Genomic DNA, 12,124 nt, shown 5'->3' with positions numbered 1-12,124 from the left:
AGCTCTCCACTCCTCTGCTAATCCTAGCAGCCGTTCTCTGCACCTGCTCCAGTCTGAATTCAGCTTTCTGGAAGAGGGGGGCCCAGAAGTGCACATGGTATTGCAGGGAAGATCTTGCCAGTGCCTTGTACAACAGCATTAATCCTTCCCTAGCTGTACTGGAAATACTGAGCGCGTACATCCTAGGATCGCATTTACCTTTCTCACAGCCACAACACATCGGCAGCCCATAGGCCTCCTGTGATCCATCAGCACACCCAGGTCTTTTGCCTCCTGTCATTACCAACTAATGAGCTCCTGGCACAGAGAAACTAATAAGAACTTCTGCTAAGTGCATGACCTTGCACTATTAAATTTCATCCCATTTCTATTACTTCAGGCCTCAAAGTCATTAAATTCTTTTGGTAGACTAGCTGCTAATTTTAATGACATTGCCTACCTGTTAGTAGCACCTCCTGTTTTGTCATCTATGGCTTTATTATAATTATTTATACTGTGGTATGCCTAGAGGCACCAGTCACACATCAGAACCTGTTGTGCTAGGCACAGTGCAAACCGAACACAAAGATAGCCCTCCCCAGATCACCCGATAAGAGCAGGTCTCTCTTCCCAGCATCCTCTGTGATGAAGCCCAATACACAGACATCACTAAGTGTCTCTCCAATGTCCTTACCCTCCTCCCTTTAGTCCCTGGCAGTCCAGCTGACCCATCAAGCTTCCTGCAGGCTTTCTGCTGCTGACACATTTAAAGAATTATTTGTTCTTCTGCCTTTTCTCTCAAATCCTTCTTTGCTGTCTTAATTTCCATTGGATGTTCTCCATCATGGTTTAGGGTGCTTTGTAGTGCCGTCCCTAGGATTGGACTTCTGCTTTCTAAAGGACCAGTCCCCTTTGGCTGCAGGACTCTCCTGTCCCATGCCATTTAAGCCTGGTGCTTTGCTCTGGCTGCAGTGCTTCCTCTTTCCATTGGGCTAGGCACACCACTCGGGCAGCTCCAGTCACATTACCTCTCCAGACTCAGCATGGAAATTTCCTCACTTCTGATGATGGGGCCTTTTTGACTAGCTTCCCCTTTCCTGGAACTCCCCCTTCTAAAGGTCAGTGCCACCAGCTTTTGGTCTGATCCCTCCAGATTTGACTGGATCGATTCCGAGCATTACCAGCCCCATGTATGTAAAACTTCCCAGGCAGGCCCTCAAAGTTAGAAGACTCTCTTAACAAGCATGTGCCATTTTCAAAAAGTGTGGGGCAGTTCTTTGCCTCATGGTCTGAGGTTTCTGGGCGCACTCACGTCATGTTTTCGAGCTTCTGCACAACCAGCTAGAAACATTGATCTAAAATAAAGCAGAGGCTCTCACTTAATCACAGAGCTGGAACTGGAGCTTTAAGACCACGACCAAACACCATGAGACTTGAGATAACATCACCTGAGTTGGCATCATCAGCCCCACCCCGGATGCTTAATGTGGTCACAGTGACTTAGCAGCTCAGCTTCCAACTCAATTGGCCCTTCCTGCAGGTCACAGCTGCAGCTTTCCACACAACAGCGACAAGGATACTGGCGCTGCTGGGACACCCCAAATCCCAAACAAAGGAAATACCATTTGAACCCAGATCTCCAAACCAAAGCTCCTCCCCCAAAGAGACAAGACAGGATGTGCAGAAAGCATGGCTGTTTGTGCTACCCACTTCACGTGCAAGGAGCTCGGATACCAGGGTGATGGGTAGCAAAGAAACCCCCAGAACACAGCACAGCAGGGCTCAGGACTGCAGTTACATCAAGGGCCAGGCTCAGAAGCTTGGCTGTAGCCACACAACCGCCCTTCCTCAGCTCTATTCTCAAAGCTGCCCTGCCCAGTGCTTACCACATTATAGGAAAGCGGGTCTCCCCCGCCCCTTGGCTGCCACCAGCCAGCATTGACAGTGCCTCCGAGTGCTCACGAGTCCTTGTGTTGCTTGGCAGTTCCACTCCCAAGTGGAGTAGTGCACAAGTGGGGTGTGGAGCCCAGCCTAGGACAACTCCAGCTTGCTGCTAGCTCAATGAGCAGCCAGGCGCAGACAGCAGCATGGAGCCTTTGGGGAGGGATGGAAATTCACACCACTAACACACACAGTTCTTGGAGGACGAGGTGGCTGGGAGAACTGGCACGGAGGAATCCCTGGCACACCCCAAGCACCACAGGGTTCCAGCCAGCATGCTGCACAGGCAAAAGGGGCCCGGGTACAGATGAGAAGGAGTGCTGGGCACGAGACTTCTGCTGCCAGCTCATCCCAGCCTACGGGGTTGGGGCAGGTGCCCGCCTGCCCTAGAATGGCTGGGTTTTGGGGCCCCCCGTCAGGCTGGGCAGTGGGAGCTGAGCCTGCAGATAGCAGTGCTGCTGCACAGAGGGTAAATGGGCTCGTGACACAGACCTGCCAGTGTCAGCATCAGGAAAGGTGAAGAGAAACAGGGACGCAGTTTGTTTCTCATGGGGATAGAGAAGAGGGGACCTAACCCATTCGTGGAACCCTCCCCCGGCAGGGAGCCCCAGGTGTCTATGCAGTGGGGCAGCTTGTTTGCACAGGGCTGGCAGCTCCCCCACGGTGCCTGCGCCTATCAGCGCTCGTCCTCTGTCCGGAGTGGAGGCGACTCTCAGGAGCTGAGTCAGTTAAAGGCTCATCCCGTCAGAGTCCAGAGGCAAAAGGCAGAGAGGACAAGGGAAGCCCGGGGAAGACATAGCCACACCAGCCTCTGGTCACAGAAATATGGAGGGGGCCATTTCCCACCATCCAGCTATACTCTCCCCGCTTTCTCAGGGCAGACCCACCTTTCCCAGACAGGACATCAAACTGCTGAGGCTGCATGGGACCTTACCCCAACCTGGACAGTATCGACTGCATAGGGACTCAGGAGTCCGAGCTGGGTCCCCCCAGCATACTTCCACCACATTTTCCCAGCTACTGCAAGTAGCTCAGGTACAAACTCCAGCTCCCAGCAGCCTGTGAGGACAGGTGGGGAAGCCCCACAATGGGGGAAAGCAGGGGGCCTTCACTGCCTCAACACCCACGGGGGCCGCCACTTGGCTGGGCCAGAGCCCACATCTCAGCTGAGACAGTGACTCAGTCCAGATGCCGCCCAGTGGGGCAGCTGGCCCTGGGTCTCAGGGTAGTGCAGCAGCTCGCCATTCCCAATGGGCCCAGCCACAGGCCACTGAGTCAGGCCAGGCCTGCTGCAGCAATGGCCACTGCTCCCCACCAGGCCATGGCTTAGGTCAAGACAGAGCCCACCAGCTGCGCTAGGCTCAGGAGCAGGACTTGGCTCGCTGGCAGCAGCAGGATGAGTGCAGAGTAGTTGGGGTGTTGTGTGTGGGGGTATTCGGGCTTGTCCCCCTCCCCATGCAATGCCTCCTGAAGTGACGGGGTCAGCCCCTCCCCCCCGCAGCCTAGAGCAATCCCGCTGCCTCCACCAACAGCACAGCCCTGTCCTCTTCCCACCTTAGGAATGGGCCAATCTGTGGGGGGTGGGCCTTCTCCTGGAGGGGGTTGCACTAAAGCCACTCACTCAAGGAGCCAAGTGAGGCCACTGCTGGGAAAGGGGTAAGCAGAGACCTGCAGGGAGGAGCCAGGGACTGGCTCTTCCCTGAGACGTTGGCCGAGACATGGACAGGCACTGCAGTGATTCTGCACAAAGCTGAGCCCAGCTCTGAGCAAAGGGAGCCAGCTAGGACCCGTGCCCATCTGAAGCAGCCCCAGGAGCTACTGAGGGCATTTCCACATGCTGGGTGCCAGGCCAGTGCAGCACCCCCTCCTCCTGCCACATCCAGGCTGAAGGAGACCCCCCCTCCCTCAGAGCGCTGTGTCAGACAGTATCACTGCCCCCCAGACTGCAGGCTTAGGGCACAGCTGTGTTAGGAACGGGGCAGTGCCGCAGCCAGTAAGAATCCCTCCCAGAGGGACTGAGCCCACAGTGCCCCAGTCTTGGCACAATTCCACAGCATTCAGCCTCCAGAAACATGCACAAGATCTCACTTCCCTGCCCAGCTCACGTGCCACCCTATAGAGAGGTGCCATCCACATGCCACCGCCACTTTATTCCTGTGGAGACCAGGATTCAAGTGTCCAAGACTAGAATAGCCAGGGGCTGAGGTCAGAGTTAAGGGGCCTGGGCAGAGCCTAGAGGCTTAGGACCAGGATAGCCATGGGCTGGTGTCAGAGTTAAGGGGCATGAGCAGAGCTACACATTGCTGGTTAGGCACAAGGTCCCTCCATCACTGAATAGGGTTTGCCAGTCTCTCTGCATAATGTATTTGGGGGGGGGGGAGGGGCAGCTGAGCCCATCAGCAGCCAAGAGCTCTGCCGGAAGCTCTAGGAATTGCTGCCACCCCACACTCACTGTCTGCTCTGCACCCCAGCAAATTCTGGCAGGCACCCGTTCAAAGGGACCCATCCCCCCAAGATTCAAGGTGAAGGGGGCCTGGGAGGGGAACTTGCACAGAGCAGCAGCCAAGCCCCGCCCCGTCCCCAATAGCTTGGCAAGGAGGGCCCGTGGGACTTGTTTACTCCATTTGCAATTTGCCCAGCACGCTCCCAGCTGCCTGGAAGCTTCGGGGCAAGCAGCAGCATGACCTGGAGACACACTGGAGCCTGCAGCTGGGAGGGATCCAGAGATGTCTTCTCCCAGGGAGCAGCACCCTTAACTCTTCGCCAGGAGGGAGAGCAGAGACCCAGCTCCCGACAAGCTGCCCATGCGCTGCCTTGGCCAGCAAACCACGAACAGCCATTGGGATGCCCACAGGTCAGAGTGTTTATTCTGGAGGCAGGCACTGCCCCATGGAGCTACCCTCTGGGGCAGGGGAGAGTACAGTCCACAGGGGCTGATGCGGCGAGGGGATTGGGGCAGGCCTCGGATGGCCTAGTCAGGGTCCCTGTGCTCTCCCATTCTCCAGCATATGGGAGAGGTGGGATCATTGCTTCCTTAGCACCCCAGGCATGGGCGGAGTTGACCTCCTGGGTGCATTGGGCACTGCCAGCCAGACACTGCTACAGCACTGACAACAGGCCTATGGAAAGGGCTGGACTCAGGCTCAGCGTGCATTCTGGGGCAGGAGCAGAAATCCCTGGAGAGGAGGGACCCAGGGCTGCCCCCATCACCTCCCCAACAGGCCACCCATTAACACCACTCAGAGAAGTGGGGCTTGGATGTTCCCCTAACTCCTACCTGAGCCACAAAGCCATATGGGGGGGCCACAGAAACACCCCCCCCCCCCAAGACATAAAGCAAGCCACCCCCACCCTGCCGACTCACCACTTCCCTCCTCTGTCCTGAGGACCATCCTGGCCAGTGCTCCTGCAGGGCCTGCCCTGTGGCCTGTCCTTGGCTCCAGCACTAGGTAGCTCCACCAGGCCAGGCGGGGTGGGACACCTGCCGCTCACTGCGCTTCCCGGAATGACTCACAGTTGCTCTGAGCCAGTGATCTGTCAGCCGGATGGGCAGGCGTCATCCGGAGCTACAGTACAACACCCTGTTCCTGCTGTCAGCAGTCATTAACCCCTCTGCTCCCAGACAACCCCAGCTCAGCACGCAGTGCTCTGAGCCAGAACTCTGGCCCAGGCACTGCCCCAAGACATGCCAACCCGGCCCACAGCATCTGCCTCAGACCCTGGCCTGGGCTGGAGGACACTCTTCCTGCTCTGCCATGGCCAACCTGGGCTTTCCTATCACCCCAGGATCTGAGGCAAATGCTTTGCCCTGCTACATGGGCCCTAGGCAACAGCAGTGTTACCCAACCCAGACAACTGGGTCTGGGGCTTCAGACTGCGTCTCTGGAGGATGGGAAATTCACACTTCGGGGGTGGGGGCAGCAGGCCTGGGGGTGGGTAGGGGACAGTTTTGGACCTACGGTCTGGGGGTGCCAAGGACACTACTGGGACGTGAGAGATTTCAAAGTGCCCAACAGCCATGTTCCTTCAGACAGCTCCTCAGAATACCCCAGCAAAGCACAGCGCAGTACAGCACAGCAGCCAAGCCCCAGGCCTGCCAGCCCCCAAGCCTCTGCTTTCGCCTGCCCACAGGAGCCAGCGACCTGGCTTGAGGCCAACCTTGGCACAGATCCCCTCCCCCATGGGCTTCCCCACCCTGCCTACAGCCTTGGGGTTCCCCCTCCCCCAGTTCAGCTCCTAGCCACAGTGCACTGCTACTGCTCCAGGCACTCACCAGGCCCTCTCAGAGCCCCTCTCCCTGCATGTCTCCAGTGAGGAGGGGCTCACAGGGGAGTGCAGCATCCTGGCAAGTTGGGGTCGTAGAGGGGACTGACTTGTCCCTGCTCTGGGACATCAGGCCTCTGCACCCGCAGCTGTATCATCTTCAGGGCTAGGTCTTGCTTGCTGGCCCCAGGCACTGCACTCTGTCCAGTGGGTGTCCCAACACCTCGCCTGCCAGCCCATCTCCTTACATCCCCTCCGTCATCCTGCTGCTCCCAGGTGCTGGCAGACCCTCCCATTACCCCTTCCCCAGCTCTTTAACAGACAAGGCTCAGGCTGACACCTGCAGGACCCGCTGGCCGTGGCCCAGGGCTAGTAAGGTAATTAACTGGCTACATCCCTAGGTAGCATTGCTGGCTCCGGCTCCGGCTCCTGCACAGTCCTCTCTCTCGCCAGGGACAGACAGCCGCTTGTGCCCAGGCCTCAGGGCAAGAGGCCAGATCCTGCCTCCCCCGCAGCCCCACCACGGGAGACATGTCAATCACAGGGCCTCACCTTGGCCCGTGCTGCCCTCTGCTGGTTACACAGGAACATCGGCACTGCCAGGCTGGTTCAGCCCAGGGCCCATCTAGCCCTCAGCAAGAGAAGCCCTGCAGCAGGCAGGCACAGCGTGACCTGCTCCAGGGATGGTTCTTCCCACACTGCTTCAGAAGCTGCCCACATCATGAAGGAAGAGGGTTTGTCCTGTCCCACAGGCCTGGTTATTTTACATGTTATTGATTGTCAGCTACATCCTCGCTTTCCCAACCTCTGCTGAGCACCAGGCCTCGGCATGTCTCAGGGCAACCAGGTCCACAGGATGCTGCTGGGTTCAGGGAGCAAACCCACCACAGGGCAGGGCTCTCCAGAGCACCAGCCACTAGCAAAACCCACCTATGCCACGAGTCCCTCCCCAGGGCCAGGCGCACGGGCCTGGGAAGCTCACCACCATCCCACCTCCCGGTCCATGGACATTGTGGGGCTCAGGGCAGCTTGGCACAGAAGCAGCACTCTGAACTCATGTGATAGAGTAGGGACTGTCTGTGTGGAGGATGGGAGAGCAGAGGATAACTTTAGGTGAGGGACAGGTGCTCAGCCTGTAACCTGAGCTAAGCAGGGGGGAGGGGTGTCAGCATTTTGCCCAGGAAGCTGGACAAAGGAAGGGGGCCGGCTGGAAGGAGTTGGGAGAAGTTCTGTTTCGGTTTTGGGCTGGGTGGTTGGAATTCAAGGAATCTCAAGCTGGAGACTAAGGTTCCTGAACCCCAGAAGGACTTGGTTGAGGGGTCCTGGTTGTGCCTACAAGCTCTGCTATATCCTTCGTTCCTATTGTCCAATAAACCAGTGTCTGTCACCGCTGGGAGTGGTCAGCCGGCAGCTGAGGGATTCCCGAGACCCCCCATTCCTATGCCTAGGGGAAGGGTGGGGAGGAGCCCAGTGAATGCCGAGGGCACCCTGACTCCCCAGGCCAGCAGGGGGTCATCTCGGCGAAGCTCACCCGCCAGCAGGGTATCATCCCAGCGACGCTCAGCATCCGTGGAGCGGAAGTGGCTGGAATGGGAGAGAGAGCTAAAACAGAGCTAGAGGATCGTGAGTGACATAGGGAACATGAAGCAATACAAAGACAGCGGGAACTGGAGGAGAAAGAGACTGCGTCATCATGAGCTGGAACTGGTGAGGCTGAGGGGCAGCAGGCCCCCGGCTGCGGTGAGTGAGGGGGGGCCCAGGACTGCTCGGAGCTTTGATAAGTGCATCCTGGCCCAGCGTAAGGAGGGGGAGGACGTCGATGACTTCCTGGATGCCTTTGAGACGGCCTGCGAGCTGCACCAGGTAGATCCTGCGCACAGGCTCCGGGTTCTCACCCCCTTACTGGACCCCAAGGCCGTGGCATTGTACTGCCTGCTGGGAGAGAGGAGAAAGGGAACTACAAACTATTCAAGCAGGTCCTGCTGCACGAGTTTGGGCTGACTCCTGAGATGTACCGGGAGAGGTTCCGGAGTCAATATAAAACCCCTGAGGTCTCATAACTGCAGCTAGCCATCCGCATGGAGGGATACGCCAGCAAGCGGGCAGATGGGGCCCAGATGAAGAGGGACCTGGTTAAACTGCTGGTACTGGAGCAACTGTATGAGCGGTGCCTATCCGACCTGAGGCTGTGGTTGAGGGACCAAAAGCCAGAGAACCCGCGACATGCAGGGCGGCTGGCCGATGAGTTTGTGAAGTGCCGGTCGGGAGGTGGCAGGGAGGAGTCCCAAAGGAACAGGCCCGCCTCGATGCAGAGAGAGAGTCATCCTGGGACCTCCCAAAGGGGGAGTAGGGAGAACCCTCTCCCAAGGGGAATGCCCAGCATCAAGGACAACCGACCAGTTCGAGGGGACCAACAGGACATGAGCTGCTATCAATGTGGCCAGAGGGGCCACATATGGTCCCAGTGCCCCCAGGCTCAACGACAGACTGAGCAGAGCTACTTCACACCGGGTTAACTTGGTAGAGACCCAGCTGGACGAGGGGCAGCGTTCGCAGGAAAGAGGGGCTGGCCGCATACCACCTGCGAAGGAGGGAGGAGGGCCCCAGGTCAGCTCCTCTGGGGGGCTGGATGCTCCAAGCTCTGAGTTTTGGGTTTACAGGGTGGGCGCAGGGCTGCCCCTCCAAAGAGTGACTTGTTCCTCTGGAGGTAGAAGGGAGGAGGGTCACTGGGTACTGTGACATGGGTGCAGAGGTGACGCTGGCCCAGCCCGAGGTGGTGGCCTCAGATCGGATGGTGCCCGACACCTACCTGACCCTGATGGGTGTGGGCGGGACTCCATTCAAGATGCCTGTGGCAGGGGTACACCTGAAGTGGGGGGCCAAGGAGGGCCCCAAGGACATGGGGGTACACCCACATTTGCCCATAGAGGTGTTAATTGGGGGGGACCTGGAGGTCTGGCCAAGCAACGCCTGAGGTGCCCTGGTCGTGACCCATAGTCAGAGTCGGCGCAGGACCCTAACCTGGTGGGGAGGGAACGCCCAGGGACACGGCTCAGAGAGGCTGCGGCCTCAGACCCAACCAATGAGAGAGAGCATGTCCCCATCCCTGTCCCATCTGCTGAGTTCCAGGCCGAGTTGCAGAAAGATCCCTCCTTGCGGAGGCCAAGGGACCGGGCTGACCTCAGTGCGATACAGACCATGAGGAGAGGTTGCGAGGAGAGGTTCCTGTGGGAGAAGGGGTTCCTATACCGAGAATGGGCTCCCCCCAGGGAAGTAGAGTCCTGGGGGATCAGGAGGCAGCTGGTGGTTCCCCAGAAGTTTCGCCACAAGTTACTGTACCTGGCCCATAACATCCCTCTCACAGGGCACCAGGGAATCCGGCGCACCAGGCAGAGGCTGCTACAGAACTTTTACTGGCCTGGGGTCTTTACCCAGGTCCGACAGTACTGCCAATCCTGTGACCCCTGCCACAGGGTGGGGAAGGCCTGGAACAAGGGGAAAGTGGCTTTGAGGCCTTTACCCATCATAGAAGAACCTTTCCAGAAGGTGGCCATGGACATAGTGGAACCTCTCAGCAAGGCAACCCGGTTGGGGAAGAAATACATTCTGGTGGTGGCAGATTTCACCACTCGCTACCCCGAGGCGGTGGCCTTGTCCTCTATTGAAGCAGACACCGTGGCAGATGCCCTGCTGACCATTTTCAGCCGAGTGGGGTTTCCCAAGGAAGTCTTAACGGACCAAGGGTCCAACTTCATGTCGACCCTGCTCCGGTGCTTGTGGAGAAATGTGGGGTCCAGCACAACTGGGCCTCAGCGTTATCACTCCCAGTCCAAAGGGCTGGTGGAAAGCTTCAACAGGATGCTAAAGACGACGCTAAAAACATTTATGAACCAGCACCCGCAGGACTGGGACAAGTACTTACCTCACCTGCTGTTCGCGTACAGGGAGGTACCCCAGGAATCTATGGGTTTTCGCTTTTTGAACTGTTATATGGAAGGTGGGTAAAGGGGCCCCTGGACCTGATGAGAGACGAATGGGAGAGGAAGGCCACTCCCGATGGAGAGTCAGTGGTGGAGTGTGTCCTGACCTTCCGAAAAAGACTTGCTGAGCTCATGGGCCTGGCCAGGGATAATCTGGCCCGAGCCCAGAGGAAGCAGAAGGTCTGGTATGACCGCACAGCGCGGGCCTGCGCCTTCGCCACTGGAGATCAGGTGATGGTTCTCATCCCCGTGAGGAAAAACAAATTCCCAGGCTGCCTGGGAAGGGCCCTTCAAGGTTGTGAAGCAACTAAATGAGGTAAACTATGTGGTGGAGCTGTCTAACTGGGCGCACCACCGCCAGGTGTACCATGTGAATATAATGAAGCCATACTATGACAAGGGGAATGTGGTCCTGGCCGTGTGTGGACACTGGGAGGAGCAGGGAGATGACCCTTTCGTGGATCTATTTCCTGGGACAAAAGCTGGTTCCCCCCGGGGGCAATTCCCCTTTCTGATCAGCTGACCCTGGCCCAGCATGCTGAGATCAGAGAGGTGCTGCATCTATACCGACAGCTGTTTTCCAACCAGCCTGGACACACTAATTTGACTGTCCACAGGGTGGAGACCGGGTCACATCCCCCTATAAGATGCTCCCCTTTTCGGGTCACTGGTAAAACTGCCCAGGACCTAGGAAGAGAGGTCAGGGACATGCTGACTTTGGGGGTGATCCAGCCATCTTCCAGCCCTTGGGCCTCTCCAGTGGTGCTGGTCCCCAAAAGGGATGGGTCGATCCAGTTCTGTGTGGACTATCGAAAGCTCATTGCCATCACCGTATCTGATGCCTACCCCATGCCCAGGCCTGACAAGCTGGGAGGCGCTCGGTACCTCACCACCATGGATCTTACAAAGGGCTACTGACAAGTGCCGCTGGAAGCAGATGCCAGGCTGAAATCGGCCTTTATCACCCCTCTGGGGTTCTACAAGTTTCTGACCCTGCCCTTCGGCCTCAAGGGAGCACCGGCCACCTTCCAGCGCCTGGTGGATCAGCTACTGAGGGGGATGAAGGACTTGATTGGGGGGTCCTGGTTGTGCCTACAAGCACTGCTGTAGCCTGTGTTCCTGTTGTCCAATAAAACACCTGTTTTACTGGCTGGTTGAGAGTCACTGAGTCCCAGGAACAGGGGTGCAGGGCCGAACTCCCCCACACTCCGAGACAACTCATACTACAGAAGGCCAACCCAGCTCACAGGGCAAGACTCCAGCCAAGCACAGGCTGCACCAGGAGCACTCCCGGTGAGCCAGGGTCTCACTGGTTGTGACACTGCGCCCCAAAGCCAGGTTCAGAACCCTTCCCTTACACCAAGCCCAGGTGCACACTGCCCCAGGCCTCTGCAGGGGGCACAGCTCTGCCCTGCTTTTTGATAATGCAGGACTTGAAAAGCAGTGCCAGGACTGGCCAGGGCCAACAGGGTTTGCGGGAGCAGAACTGAACCTGCGACACCCTGCAAGTGGCTGACGGGAGGGAGTGCAGCAGGGCTTGGCCCCTCCTTTCCCTGGTAGATTTGCTGGAGGATAGGGGTAGGATACAGAGAGACCTAGACAAATTAGAGGATTGGGCCAAAAGAAACCTGATGAGATTCAACAAGGACAAGTGCAGAGTCCTGCCCTTAGGATGGAAGAATCCCATTCACTGCTACAGATTAGGGACTGAGTGGCTAGGCAGCCGTTCTGCAGGAAAGGACCTAGGGGTTACAGTGGACGAGAAGCTGGATATGAGTCGACAGTGTGCCCTTGTTGCTAAAAAGGCTAACGATATTTTGGGCTGTATAAGTAGGGGCATTGCCAACAGATCAAGGGATGTGATCATTCCCCTCTATTTGGCATTGATGAGGCCTCATCTGGAGTACTGTGTCCAGTTTTGGGCCCCACACTACAAGAAGGATGTGGAAAAATTGGAGGGA

At 57.5% G+C, this 12,124-nt stretch overlaps 1 protein-coding gene across 4 annotated transcripts in view; it reads right to left on the bottom strand.

Moving 5' to 3' along the window:
• CYTH1 (cytohesin 1) overlaps window positions 1–12,124 on the bottom strand; it is a 44,049-nt gene that overhangs the window by 17,976 nt on the left and 13,949 nt on the right. Inside the window, exon 1 of one of the 4 annotated variants that reach the window (XM_075071940.1) lies at window positions 5,285–5,451. The exons of the other annotated variants lie outside the window; for them this stretch is intronic. Within the exon in view, the coding sequence (XP_074928041.1) occupies window positions 5,285–5,312 (28 nt within the window). The 5' untranslated portion in view covers window positions 5,313–5,451. Of the gene's footprint in view, window positions 1–5,284; window positions 5,452–12,124 lie in introns of those variants that run through there. 4 annotated transcript variants of the gene reach the window in all.

This window comes from Chelonoidis abingdonii, chromosome 13, assembly GCF_003597395.2.
Source record: "Chelonoidis abingdonii isolate Lonesome George chromosome 13, CheloAbing_2.0, whole genome shotgun sequence".
Lineage (NCBI taxonomy): Eukaryota > Metazoa > Chordata > Testudines > Testudinidae > Chelonoidis > Chelonoidis abingdonii.
The sequence above is the reverse complement of the archived record's forward strand: the minus strand, read 5'-3'. Positions and strand labels throughout refer to the sequence as shown.